The sequence below is a fragment of the Saccostrea echinata genome, unplaced genomic scaffold, assembly GCF_033153115.1.
Source record: "Saccostrea echinata isolate AGI-Se365-2 ecotype Australia unplaced genomic scaffold, CSIRO_AGI_Sech_v1 ptg000013l, whole genome shotgun sequence".
Classification (NCBI taxonomy): domain Eukaryota; kingdom Metazoa; phylum Mollusca; class Bivalvia; order Ostreida; family Ostreidae; genus Saccostrea; species Saccostrea echinata.
The window spans coordinates 5735936-5751426 of record NW_026889762.1 but is presented as its reverse complement, the minus strand read 5'-3'; the positions used below and the strand labels follow the sequence as shown (position 1 = coordinate 5751426).

The 15491-nt window shown below is 32.1% G+C and overlaps 1 protein-coding gene and 1 long non-coding RNA gene across 2 annotated transcripts; one reads left to right on the top strand and one right to left on the bottom strand.

Moving 5' to 3' along the window:
- Window positions 1-2253: 2253 nt before the first annotated feature.
- Window positions 2254-5505, bottom strand: LOC133186281 (uncharacterized). The gene is made up of 6 exons (XM_061321503.1): window positions 5434-5505; window positions 4782-4833; window positions 4323-4622; window positions 3869-4237; window positions 3047-3448; window positions 2254-2730 (listed from the first exon to the last, which is right to left on the bottom strand). Exons 1-6 carry the CDS (start codon window positions 5503-5505, stop codon window positions 2339-2341), a joined length of 1587 nt encoding a protein of 528 aa, XP_061177487.1. The 3' UTR covers window positions 2254-2338.
- Window positions 5506-11715: 6210 nt separating this feature from the next.
- On the top strand, window positions 11716-13546 carry LOC133186454 (uncharacterized). Its single transcript, XR_009721055.1, has 3 exons — window positions 11716-11759; window positions 13351-13405; window positions 13512-13546. It is a non-coding gene; the product is annotated as an uncharacterized LOC133186454 (long non-coding RNA).
- The last annotated feature ends 1945 nt before the right edge of the window (window positions 13547-15491 follow it).

Here is a 15491-nt window from a genome sequence, read left to right as displayed (position 1 = left end):
ACTATAAGAAATCAATAAACTGAAAATTCTAGTGGGATTTCCCCCTCTGGATACGCGCTTGAAAATCTTTGGACTATTTCCAAATCAATATACTAGTATGTGATTTTGTGTTGCTTAGATACTCTTGATGCCTTATGAAATATGACGATAACGAACAGTAATCAAGCTCAAAAATCCATTAAAACAATACAAATTTGTATCAGAGCAAACACGGACCTCTAAAAACATCATAGCTAGGTGGGATCAAATGCAGTGGAGGAGTAAGCATCCCGTGCAGACCGGTCACACCCGCCGTGTGCTCATTGTCATGGTCGGGAAAACGGAAAAATCCGTAGACAATTCAATGGGAAAAATAATGGTCTAACATTTTGTATGAAAAACGTCACTCAGCATTTGACTTACCGATAGACTGTATTTCCTGACAAGGGCATCGTATTTCCGAAGATATTCTTGTTTCACCAAATTGTCTAAAGCTTGCCACGATCGTTTTATATTTCGTATGCAATAATGGTATACTGCTACATGAATAGGGGGAGTTGACGATAGAAAAGTTGAAATCATCACGTTTATCCTGTAATTTTGTTTTTAGGTTATCACTAACGGCTTTTTCTAGTAAAATTTCCAAATGTGAAAATGATGTGCCAGACTCAGTGGAATATTTAACATCGATCAAGTATAGCTTTTTCAAAAAGCTTTGCTGTCTTTAGGAATAACCTTAAACAGTAAACTGATCTACATCTTCAGACTGTATAATTCTTGTGCATTTCTTGGCTCTCCATCATTTCATCAGTTTTTAACAGACATTAGCTCTAGAGTATAGGAGTAAGGAGTTGATCCTTACGTCGCCGGTTCGAATCCCACTGTGGGAAGTGGAGACCGGTCCTTCGGATGAGACCGTATTAACCGAGGTTCCGTGTCGCAGTAGGTGCTGGCACGAAAAAGATCCCCCACTGCTCAATGGCCCGAAGTGCCGAGTATAGGTCAAAAATTTGCAACTCTCCATCGGCAAGTGGTGGCGTCACCTTATGAGAGAAAAATTCTCGAAAGGGACGTCAAACAACAAACGAACCAAAAAAACCCAAACAAACAAGGAAGACGATAATCAACGAAGGAAGAAAAATGAATATTGTTAATTCATAAAACGTCGTAGATATAACTAAATGTTGAATTGAGGGTTTCAGCAAGAGACCTCTTTTTTTCATGTAAAAATTTTTGAATAAATTCTGTTCCACATGTTTTATGTATCCCCAGTTTGAATTTTGAAAACATTTTTTTAAATCTCCAATCTTAGCCTTTTCCGCAGGGACCATGAATTAAAAAGATGTGAATTCACACTGAAGATTTTTCTCCATTTATGAAGTTTAATTTAATCAGAAAACTTCAAAGGTACTGTCGCAGCAAATGGCAGGGCGACTTGTACCCAGCAGTACATTTATAGTCTACAGTTATTTCTCTGAATGTGGCCTCAGGTAAATCATGGTTTGAAGTTCCCAGTAAATTTGAATCCGCATCATCTGGGGATACCCCACAATAATTTGTTTTTGGCCTAGCTGTTCTTGAATTTTTTAGAACTGCTTTCCTACATATACCAATGCAAAACTTTGGTTCCCAGTTTCGACTTATATTGACCCCGCTGTTCTTGAAAGAAGAAATTTCAGGCTTACACATACTTCCAAGTAAAACTTCGTTTTCCTTTGACGAATCCATCCTACCCCCTTGGACCATGATTTGAACAAACTTGTTTCAGAAATTTCTGAGAATGCTCGCATGCATATTTTTAATCATAGCCTTAAAAAGATTTTTAACAATTTTTATCTATATATTTGTTCCCAAATTATGGCTTCCAACCCCCTAAAGCATGAATTAAACAAACTGAACTTGTTATTTTAATACATATATTTCTTATTTTGTTCTTTGAGGAGAGTTCAATGATTTAGAATAAGTTTAACAGAACAGTTTTGATAGAGTGGGTTTTGGGGCCGAGTGTACGTCTTATTCCAGAGAGAGAGAGAAAGAGAGAGAGAAAGAGAGAGAGAGAGAGGTTATTGACTCAACGACAAATTAATATAATAAAGTGTTTTATTTAGACATTTTTTTTTTACATTTTTTAATAAAATCGTACGATAAGCACATAAACATATTTCATAATATATTTTCCATTTACCATTGATAACTTTTGTATTAAAATTTTCGATTAAAAACTCGCAGTATTCTTCTTTCCATAGCATTTTAAAGGAAAAAAATGCGCATTATAATACAAGAAGAACAAAACCTGACAAAAATCAGCTTCATCCGACTCAAAACCCTGTTTGGAATTCTTTCAGGCCACGTTTTCAGATCAGGCAGTCAGAGTCCAAATAGACAGCATGGAGTAGAAAAGAGCTCGGCCTTTCATTTTCACCTCTATTGTGCGACCTTCTTTAAGACGCTTAATAAGAACTAGCTTGCTGTCATTAGTGAAGTTATCATTTGTTGGTCCATCACAGTGTATGGTATCCGTTACTTCACCGTCGACAAGTATCTGAAATATTGTGTCCACTTGGGTCGCGAACAAATTGACTGAAATGAGGTACGCATCAAAACGGGGCACCGTAAAGATTCCAGAAATGGGGTCAAAATCGGAACCCAAGTTTTCATATACGGCTCCATTGGCAAATGGATTACAAAATTCTTGTTCACAGGCCAAATAAAATGGCTTTTGTCTAACTGTAATTACAGTCACATCGGTTTCTGCAAATTACAAACATTAAAAGTTATAAAGAAGTCTGTTAATATTAAACTTGAATTATGTTTAAACCAATAATTTTATTTCATTTTGATTATATCAAGGAAAGAAAAAAATCAATTATAGAGTTTTAATTTGTTTTTATCACATGAAAACCAGTCATTACAATTGATAAAAGGATTTTGCTTAAATAGCATAAACATATCCATCATATTGAATTAACCCATCTTATTTAGCCTTTTACATGTACAATATGTCTTGCTCAAATATTTCAAAATAGAAAATAGCAATTCAAGCTTAAAAGAAGGAAAAATTTCTTACCATTCAGTTCAAAATACTTGAACAGTGCAAGAGAACTTTCATTTGACATCCGTGTCGTGTTGAAAGTAAAGAATTGGTTCTGTATGACGTCACCCTGATTATATCTGGCCATATACGTATATGAATTGGAGGTTCGAGAGGACACAGATAAGGTGGAGTAGTGAATCATCTTGAATCGGACATCCAGATAAGAGGCGTGTATAGCTGAGTCCAGTAGAAAAGTCGTCATACTGACCACGTAATACCCGGAGCTAGCCACGGTGTAATTTGTGTTCGCTGTGAAAGTTTGGGCAGTGTTGATGTGCACGTCATCATAAGCGATGTGTTCCCACGGACCACCTTGTATCACTGTACCGTCTGGGACAGTTGCATAAAGAACTTCTTGAGGGGACTCCATGAGACCTGAAGGAAAGTTAGACTGGTTACAGAGTGATCTTACACTGTATCAGTAGTAGGGGACTCTCAAGTCTTACCCACATAACATAAAACAACTGAAGCAGATACAAAAACATTCCAAATGGTTACTTTTATGCTAACAGTGAGGTATACTAGTACATATTTCCCTACTTTACAGGTACTCAGTATTTCATAGTTCTTTTATTGAATTACAATATACTGTATGTGCCTGATAAACCGTTGACCACAAAAACTGCGTGCGGATTTAATTACAAAAGTAACTATTTTTACCAAATAATAAAGCTAGAAATCTCAATAAGAAGACCAGTCGTATTAAACTTTGGATTGATACGTAAAATTATATTGAATATCATTTTCTATGCCACCAACTATCCAATAGCCCTAAAATGCGTCTTTAAAACTTACTTCTCAGTGAAAACAAGGATAATGTAGAGCCTTCCTGCAAAGTTCCATTTGAATAAACCGTCGTTTCATCTCCCTCCTTCAAGGCTAAAACCAGAGCATTAGCTCCATCTTCAACTTCCCAGCTGTGGTCAGGCAGTACGTCATTGGTTATGGAGCCCACTCTGACGCCATTCTTTCGAAGTTCCATCATGACATAACGATCAGACTCTGTTCTAGCCATCATGTAGAAGGAATAATACCCAGTCCTTTTGGCTTTGAAAATCCCAGTGCTTTTATTATATGAGTATCCCTCGTTCAACTCAATGTTGTCAAACAAGATTTGACCTGGTCCGGAGGGTTGCTTGAGCCTACCCGTGAATGCCTCCATTACTGAAAGATATAAATTTCATATCATCAAACGAAGTAATAATGACAAGACAATGTTATTAATCAAGGATAACATAGAAAACCTTACGCTCTGCTTGTATGTATACAGAAGAGTATCCCTTTCCATACTCTGTGGATACTTCCATTTCGTAGATTCCAGTGTCTGCATCGTTTCCTAGGCATTGGACGCGTACATATTCAAAGTGATCCTTAATACCAACGAGGCTTTGCAAATTCGCATCACATCCATCACAAACAACATTGTAGTTGATACCTCCGATAGGAAAGTAGCGGGGTCGTATATTGTAGCGAATAATAGCGTTTCGGTATCTTTGGCATTTAACGACACATCTTTCTTGTTTGTTGAGTAACTCAAGCTGAGGAACACCTGAAAGAGAAAGTATGACTTTAGAAATAAAGAATTAATCCTGCATGTTATTGTTTTCGTGGCTAAATGTCTTTGGTTTTTGTTGTTTTAAGTTGTTTGTTCATAGAAAACCTTGCTTCTGTGAAGTTCTGTCTAAACTGACATTAAGGAAGAACTTACGATAATCGTTAGAATCTGCCAGATAGCAGGCTCTTGGTGTAACATAGTTCGTCTACAAAATAAGAAAAAAAAATCCATACATTGCACCCTGTCGAAAATGAAATGATAATGGATATTTTTCTATATACATAAACAACATGATTGTGCCTTTCTAAGTGCTTATATTTTCAGTATATTAATGACGGAAAGTTGATAGTAACAACTCTTGCATCAGTGAATGAAAGTAAATAATATAATTACACTGAAAGTAAAGATACTTTATTAGATCAATACGATTTTAGGCTATTTAAAGGTATTATTCGTTGCATACCCATACATTATGTTCATTGATGATATCAATGACATAATTTTCCTTAGATACAACAAATCTAAAAGCCACAATCAATAATACATTTATATTCGAAAGTATTTACCGCATTAAATCAAATTATCCAGGATTCTTACTGTAATTATAACAAAGACCCCCCCCCCCCCCAAAGTTATAGATAAAAATCAATGACAACTAGTAATAGTAAATAAATAAATAGTACAAGGATGTTATAAAGATATAGGAAAACCATACAATAAAATTAACATATAGATAAAGTAGAGAAAAAAAAAATAAAACTAAAAATGAGACGCCCGTTTGGGATCATGAAAGAAAATAACATACCAAGTTATTGAGGCCAGAATTGTGAAACAGCGAAAAGAATCGCAGAGTGAGAACGACATCGACAGTTAACATGACGACCAATTCTCAGCATACGTTAAAACTTCTGTAAACGCATCTATATAACAAGCACATTAACCACGTGACACTTACTGATCAATCATTTGCCTTTGTTTGGTTGATCTGATTAGATAAATCGTTTATAAAAAATTAAAATTACTTCTAACGACGGAGAAGAACTTTCCTTTCTGTACTTATATTTCCTAGGAGAGAACACTAAACTCAGGGAACTTACAAAAAACTGTGTAGATCAAAGAAAATAAAAGGGCACAAATTGCCAAGAGGTCTTTATTTCATCTCATAAACTGTGAAAAATTAAAACTTTAAATCATACCAAATATATATGATACGAAGATTAAATCATGAATTAGGCACCATAATGTCTGTAAGAGGGTCTGGCCTTGGAATCATGAGGCAGTCCTTATATTAGACAAGACAAAATTTAAATTATCTGTAAAATGCCTTTTATTTGTGAGCCGAATCTCTTAAATTTCTGATAACATTATTTTAATTATAAAATGTTGAATAACTTGTGTTTTGGTTTGTCCATAGCTTGAAGAGAAGAACTCGTTGGTAAAATATAAATATAGATTCTAGTTTGGTTAGCATATCACTCATTCTATGCTTAAATTGGCGTTAACCATTTCTCATTTGTTATCACTAAAGTACGAGAGTTAGTCCTAAAGTTATGCCTCAACTGTTTTAAAATTTTAAATGATAGGATGCCATCAACAAATGATAGATTTCACCTCTATCCAGTTTGAATTTTTGCCTACAATTTCAGTAAGTAAATGTAATACTTTTTAAAAATATAAATACAATTAAGGTGATGTCTAATGTCACAGACATCTTTTGAATTTATTTTTCGGCATTCATTTTCAGATCAACCACAAATCTACTCAATCTCTTACACATCCTAATTTTGACGCCTTTTAAATAATCTTTACACCCATTTTCCTATCATGCATCTTGCTTCAAATTGTTTTATAAAAACTATTTGAATTGTTAGTTTATTTCTATATTCATTCTGATGTATAGTAGTCCCCTTGTACAGTTCGATTCAAAAGTAAGTGTCATACATGTACATGTATCTGGAATAACTCATCGCCCACTCTCTTCTTTTTCCGATGAAATATTGAAAAGGCTAATACCTTATTAAACCCTTATACTTGAAGACGAACCATTTCACTACAAAAAGGGTAAAATAACCTTTGCAATGATTAATAAAGTTATATAAATTCCTTTGTAAATGGGAGTCAAAAGATGCTAGGAAGAAGTTGGAGGGAATCGCCTTGCTAACAGTAAAATAACAACAACAGCAGAACAGTTCAAATAAATTTGATGAAACAACTCAAAGCAAGACGTTATGTGATAGATTTTTGGATGAATTGAAAATTAGTGACGAAAAGTGACTTCAAAAGACGCAAATACAGCTGTTATTATGCAGTGATAGACATAAAAAAGTATCGTTTATCATTAATTAATTAATTACTTTTGATTTAATTTAATTTTAATCTAATTTCAAAAAGTGTTATTTATAACTGAACGGATTTTTTTTCAACAGTAAAAATATATAAAGGTATCAGTATATCAAATTTTGCAGATGACTTCCTTTAATTAAGGTTTATAGCAGTTACTTTTTGATTAACCCTCGTACATATAGAACCAAATAGTATAAGAGTCAGACATACATATAGCTGCAGACCTATAACGTTATGGTTTTATATTTCAGTTTTTGACCATAACGCTACAGATCCCGTAATGCAAATATGGTGCAATTTACGGCGCAGGATTTTCTGCGCACCTTGAGGATGTATTTCGCCTCTTTACATCATTTGTCAATCAACTACTTTTCATTCCGTAATTCTAGACACATTCTATAACCGATCTGTATATTTTATCCATCTTCTTATCCTTTCTAGTCGTCTGTACAGACTAATAAACTCGTTTGTCGTGACTTTTATGCCATTTGACAACAAATTCACAACAAGAGAGTCTATTGGTCTGTAGAGACAAGAAAGGGTTAGGAGGTGGATAAGATATACATACAAAATATATGAAATGTTGCTGATTGACCAAATGCTGGAAAGTGGCGAAATACATCCCCAAAGTGAGCAGAAATTCTTGCGACGTAAATTGCACCATATTTGCGTTATGGTCAAAGACTTAAATATAAAACCATAACAGTTCGCGATCTGCAGCTAACCTACATATTGGCATATTGATATCGGTACATATATATATGTACCTAAACATATTTTTCTTTTTTGTCATCGGTTTCCTTTTTTTTAATTCAAAATATTTGAAATGAAACCGATTATAACTTGCACATATTAATAGTCAGTTTTCCAATAAATTCAAAAGTTAACAATTTAGCATACGATGACATGTATATAACAAACAATGTGTTTTAAATATAAATATATTTATATTTTTTTATAAATCGAAATCGAACGACTGCATAGCAATGTTATTTCTTCATACAACTTTTGTCTATTTTGAAATGATAAATGTAGTTTGTATACTGTAAGTTGCGAAATTCCAATAAGGTTGTTTAAATTACTTTTTGATGAATGGTAACAAGATTTTTTTTTTTAAATGCACTTATTTTGTTTTATGACATGACAATACAAGAAAAAATACCAGATAAAAATCGTTATCTTTATTCACAAGAATATACATAAATTATGTACGATACCTTCAAAGTTAATTGAATAATCAAAACTATCATACCAATATTTTCCCTATGTCTCCTTCCTCGCCCCCTGAAGAATATAATCAGGAAAAGGTCTAGATTATTAATACACAACGATCTAAAACGTATGGAACAAAATATCTGTATTATAATATTGCATATATAATTTTGAATTATAGAGATTCGTCTTTTTCTAAAACAAAATAATTCGATAGATTAACGAAAGTTGTTTTTGTTTAAGTCCGTTACAGATGTATATTTATTGCAAGAGTTTGTGTAAAACATTCTTTCTTGTTTCTTCATTATGCTCTGCAAATTGAATAATTGATGTTTTGTTGACGTTATACCAAGCTCAGAAAATATTTTTTCTGGTCATAGTGCATTTTCTGTGACAACAAATGATGCACATATAATATAAGGACCCCCCCCCCCCCCCCAAATCAGACAATAAGAATCAGACTCACAGAGTTGTATAGTAAAAGTTAAAAATGGACTACAATAAAGAAAATAATTCCGGAAAAATATCGTTTAAAAGTAAATTAAAATTTAATCATTGCTCTATATCAGATCAATGATGGAAAAGTACATACGTAATGATATGTTAAGGATCAATAAGCTAAAAATCATTTTAAATCAGTCCAAAAATATTAAACAAACTTGTACTTGTTGAGTTATATTGAGATTAATGTAATAAAAACAGATGTGAGACAGTCATTTAACATAAACAACAGGCCGGGAAAAAGATAAAGGGAGATTTATGTCTCTTTTAAATTGAATTTATTTATCAGTCAAAATCATTGAATATCATAACAATATCATAAAATATCGTAAAAAGTGCATCCGGGATGCAAGAGTACACAAGGATTAACGCGACATTTCGCGCTTTTACATTAAATTTGATTTAGCTGCCTTACATCGGTAAAAACGAATCTTACTCATAATTAACAGCATTTCCACTGTTCGACATATATTTAAAAATAACACACAATTTCAAAGTATAAAATAGTATGACAACCCTATACTAGATTCCCCAAACAGGAAATGTCATTTTTTTTCTTTTTGAATAACAATAAATTGTTTTTTTTTTTTTTTATCAATTAATATTTGGTCAATCTAACTATGGCGTTATTTTATTCAGAATATCCCGTGACATTTTTTTTTTTTTTAAAATAATAACTTCATTTGCTGATGTCATATCAAATGCATGGAATGTTAAGAAAAAAAAATATTTCTTGATAAGAAAACTAGCACTATCAAGTGGTGTCTTTAGAATTCACAGGGATATATCGGGCCATATTGTGAATCAATGTGATTTTTCTTAATTGATAAAACGCCCTCGATATATCTTAATATCAAACTAAAGAATTAATATAAGTTGTAACAACTTGTTTCCGAATCCGGTGTGCATTATTTATTGAGTACATATGACGTATAATGTAAATGAAGTATAGTTTATCCTAAACTAAAGGTCTCAGCAAGAATTCAATTTCCCTTAATATGTAGAAGTTTTAAAACGACGCCAATACAGGAGCACAATTGGCTCTCATGGAAATCGCAATAGATTTTGGAAAGATAAAGTCTTTTAAAGACTACAAAGATTTTGTTTATCAGGAACTCATGTATCTCTTTATTATCAACTTCAGAGTATTAAATTGTGTATAACTTGAACATTTAGATGACTCCATAAAAAATATATGGAAAAAAATCTTTCCATTTTAATTGAAGAAGTACTTTCTAAGATAGTTGTCAAAATTTCTAGCGTTATGACCTTGTTTTGAAGGGGACATGTTGTTTTGCTTGTAATTATAGCAAATTTAGTAACATACGACCGACAAGCAGGGAGAGCCTTTCAAATAGGATGTAGGATACGATTTTACGATTCTTACACTTTATTGATGAGTTTTGTGAGAAAACCTCAAAAGGACTATTTCTTATTCACGTCTTATCAAGGAAATAACTTGTTTTTAATGCAATCAGCCTGTTGATGCCTGATGCCTTAATCATAGATCAACTGAACTGCACTTGCAGGAAAGATTATATTTACTGTTATGTGAGTTTTATGCTGATGATTCCTGATAACCTAACATCTGTCTTAAAATACATTAGAAAATATACAAGTTTGTACTATTGGCCTAATCATACATCTTGTTTATCAGTGTGGTTAATATTTGTAAATCTGGATTTGTCAATCAGGTCTTAAATCAAAATAAGTGATATAAGTGCATGCTGGGATACAATCGAGAGAAATTGAATGGGATTATACCGTAGGCACTTTAAGAAGAGACACATTTTTTTCAACCTGTTAGCAAGATTCAGGTCTAATGTTTTAGAGATGATCAAACATTTCTGCAAATAATAAAAATCTTTATTCTAAAAATCTTTTGTTAAAATCCAAGATTTTCAAAATCCGGATTTAGGATATATAATATTGCTTGTCCATGCAAACGTTTTCTTTTCTTTCATAGAACTAAACATGTTTAGTGTAAAATCAACATCAACAAATTTGTTAAGTGGTGTCAGCATTTCGTAAATTCTACGGTCATAATAATAACTTTGCTAGCAAATACAACCTATTTGGGTCATATTTTGACTGACATTTTTCAGATCAAATTTTACACCTTTATTTTTATACTAAATTTGACTACGGATTACTGTGTCTATCTGATTAATACATACTGTTCAAGGCGGTTGTGACCGGTAGAGCGGGGATGTTTTGTCCTTTTAGGTACCTGATCCCATCTCTGGAATGTCAAATATTCCGTGTTTTATGTCTGGTTTACAGATCTGCTTTGTATTTTTTTTTATCGATCTCTGCTCGATATTTTCATTCTCTTCATTTTGCTATTTCAAAACTGAAAAATTGTCCTTGTAATAAAAATTTTAATTGGAGAAGAACTAATTAAAGTCGAGTAAAGTCGCAGTAATGTGTTGAAAGTTCTTGCAATATCACAGTAATGTTTTCCTCCTTTTCAAAACTAACCAAGCCAGAAATCAGAATTCACAATGCTTGAGACAGTGTCAAAAAGAATGGTAAATCAGTCTTCGATCTAAAGAAATAAAGAAAAAAAAAATAAAACTAAACAAAAACCGAAACCTATTGTTTGTAAAACAGGGATAGCCTGAAATACAATTTAAAAATTTTATTTTCTAAAGGTACTCATTTACAAAATGTACACGAGATAAAAAATATTCAACAACATTAATGCATTTAAAATTTCCAGCATTTCAAATTTCTTTAAATGACTACTGCATGCGCATGTCTTGATTTCTCATGATAAAAACTTTCCTTTCTTTATAATTTCATGTCATTTAGCTTATAATATCTATCATACATGTATATTTTGCGTTTTAATTTATTTAACAAGGGGAAAAAAGAACAAGCGATGTTGTCACATGACAATCGGAGCAATGTCACGTGGTTATATGTTTTCGTATAAATTCAATAATTGTCATTAGGTTATAGTCAATCTTGCGCGTTGACACAACCAAAATGGCTCTTGGGATACTTCCCACTTTTATGACCTCGGTGGCGATGAATATTTTCAGCATGTTTACAATTGACTTTGCATTAAAGGTAATTTCATAATTTTTTTTAAAAATTTCTTTCTTTCTTTTTTTTTTTTTTTTTGGTTTTTTGTTGTTGTTTTTGTTTTGTTTTTTGTTTTGTCTTTTTTTTGATAGATTTGCTTATATCTTTAGTCATGTATTAATTCTGTGCTTTTCTCTGTAATATTAATATTGAATTTATCACAGTGCACTTTAAATTCGTATTAATTGAGTATATTATTCAAAACGGTTATGACAATGTTCTACAGTCATCTTAACTTTACCATTTACATTTCAGTAAATATTTTATGAATGATTGAGCATAGGCGTTAATCAAAACTTAACAATGTATTATATTGTATGCTATGGCATGGTATATTTGACATGCAATTAAAAAGGATTACGCTCAAATATACCCCCAATACATGTACAGCAATGGGGGTTAAATCGTAAAAGCACAGTTTATACTTTCTAGACAAAATCTAGACAATGATTTCCGAAACATAAAAACATAAAAGTAATGATTAAAACAATCAATAGAAAAAGTGTGATTAAAATTTGGAAGATATATGCACATGGTCATTGACATGGCAGATTGAAGCTCCTCAGGAAAAAAAAAATATTGGCGGACGGAAGAGCTATACTGCGCCCTAGGTTAAAAAAAAAACCTCGTAGCTACATCCAATTGCAGTCCCAGGAGGGTTACATGTATTAACGACGGATATGGAAAATGTTTTGTTGTGAAAAAAAGTAAAAGGATGGTAATTTAAATGTACGGAGAACTAAATCGAAAAATCGCGCATTTTTTGTGCAAAATAAACATTTATTACATTTTCAACGGTGAAATACTGTGATTTATTTATTGAATAAAAGTGATATTCTCTCACAGTGTGAAAGGATACCAAAGTGATATTCTCTCACAGTGTGAATGGATATCAAAAGTAGGTTTAAAAAAATTCTGGCCTGTCATAAGAGATATTAACTAAACCCTCTTGATAGAGACTAAAACTGCCAAAGTTTCTCCCAATATGTTGTTAAAAATTTGTTTTTCAATCTCGCAATCGCTTATAGCTATCATATGACGTCTCAACCGCTCAACTATGACGTCATAGCCTATGACACCCTGTTACGAAAAGACAGAGTCAAAGGGAAAATCAAAGAAAATGTAATAAACAGAAAATTCAATGTTTTGTAGATGAATATGGAATTTATTTCACTCGTGAGACAGGATTTTTTGATATTTTCACTCGTGCTTCGCACTCGTGAAAATATCAAAAAATCCTGTCCCACTCGTGAAATAAATTTCATATTCATCTACAAAACATTGAATATCCTCTATATATTACGTTCTTCATTGTGTGCCACCTTAATAGCTCTCTTGTCGTAAATCCCCATTTTGTCAGAACAGAGAGCTACAGGTCTGCAGCAACTGTCTGTCAAACTCCCCCACGGGGTTACCATCATCACTGGCAGGAATTGAAATGAGAACTATAATGGAAGATTTCTGATAAATGAATTACTTATCTACTTTAATTTTTTTTTCATTCATAACATTATGGTTTTATGAATTTTATCACTCTTCGTATTTTTTCTAAAAATGTTTCTTTTTTTAATGAAAGGATGAGATATATAAAGACCCTTGCTTCCATCCGGCGCAACAAACACATTACCCGCGTAAGCTGTGTACTTTATTTTATTTCAGTTTATTCGAAATAAAAAAAAATCAATAATTTTTTTCTCAATTCACATTTCATTTCACTATGTTTTAAAATACTTTTAGTGCTACCATTGATAACTGTAAACTATCCAAACAAATCGCTGAACCTTGGTCGGAACTGCGAGGTTTGCTGCCAGAAAGATTATACAGCAAAACTCGACTTCTATCAAACCGATCCAACTCTGACCGATGAAATCAAGCTTTATTACTCTGGCGAAATTGAAGTTCCAGTAACTTGGATAATACATAATAAAAGTCGGCAGATTCTTCGAATCCATTTCTATAGCCCTACCTTCAGGCCTGGAGAGTACGAGCTTCGCACGCGAAACCGCTATGGTTCGACGTCTGTGAGGTTCAAGGTCCTTTTTGATTCCACAGGTAACAAGCCCTTCAATATATAAAGGTATATCTGTTTATCAATCTTACGTATGAAATATTTTTTTTTTCTGTACAATATCAAACTGAAAAAATATTAACTTCCCAGTTGTTGTGGTGTTGCTTTTAAAAGAGTTATAATTAAAATAGTACTTTGAAAGAAAAGAGAATGGATCATGACTTTGGTGAACAATCCTAATTATAGTATTTTTTTGAATCACTTTTCATGTTTTTGAATGTTATTTTTGTACAGAGGCTGGTTGTACTTCACCCCTTCATTGTAAACTCAAACGACCAGGAAGACTCATTGCCAGTTAGGTAATGCATTGATATATATGTTTCCTTTACCTCTAATGTTTTAGAATACATGTATGTACAATGTTCTTTCATTTAGAACAGATCATATTTAAGTAAAAATTATTAGAAAAAATAAATTTCTCATTTAAAATTTCAATAATGAGTGGAAACAGTATATAAAGAGCTCTACTGTTTTAACATGATTTATATTTACATGCATTATTCAAGAGACTTCATATTCTTTTTAGTTATATTATTGATTTTAACACTCTTTTAAACGTGCATTTGTTCATAGTTTTATTCCCCTGTTAAAATAGAAAATCAAAAAAATTTTTTTTTTCTTCTGGTGCCTGAAATAGGTTATTTCTACATTCAAGAATCTTTTCAAAATTTATTTTGCCACCATAGCAAATAAAACGTGTAGAATTTGAAATAGTGATTTCTTTTACTCGAATGAGTTAAGTTAAAACAAGGCAAATGAAGGCAAAAGAGTGAATAGGCAAAATAAAACGGACCGAAAGTAACCCTGTTTACAATGGGAAAAAAAACCATGTAAAAAGCATGTGCATATTCATCATTTTTTGGCTAATTTGATCAAAAGTAAATATTAATAAATACGATAGAAATTTTCATAACCAATATGCAATATTTACTTTTGCAAATGTTTTTTCTTATATAACAATATTTAAACAAAGCGTATTTAAATCTGTGTTTAAAAAAATCGTCTCATGACCATAAATTCGTTGTTTAGACATAACGACGTCATAAGTCGTCAATGTTATCAACATATTAATTTATATCGTTGAAATTAAAAAAAATATATATTTCATAGGTTTAGGACTATAGCAGGCAAAACAGATGGGCAAACAAGACATGCATTATGTCTATAGTTTCAGATAAATAAAAATTATAATTTCAATGTGTGAATAAATAGCATTTAGGAAAAGTTCTTAATATTGAAATTTATGAAATTCTAACAAACAAAATTTTCTCTACAAAATTTAAATACTTAAATAATGATGTAGTATTCTTGGGGTTCAAACCCTAGAAATAAAAATCCCCAGTAACCTTTTCCTAGGAGACTAATTCACTAACCACTGTGCTACACAACTCGCATTTATATATCATGTTTGTGTTATGACTAGTGACTAAATGAACTTCAAGTATTTCTTGGAAATATACGAATGCTGTGTCGTAATAGACTAGTGTATTTCAAGGTATAGAGGGTCTTTCTAGATTTTTTGGTAATTAAAAAAAGTATATTTATACACATACTTTGAGGATAAATTTTCAAAAAAAAAAAAAAAATCAAATGGGGTGAAGAAGCACTCATATAGAAAAACTTATATAATATGAGAAAGTGATCTTTTT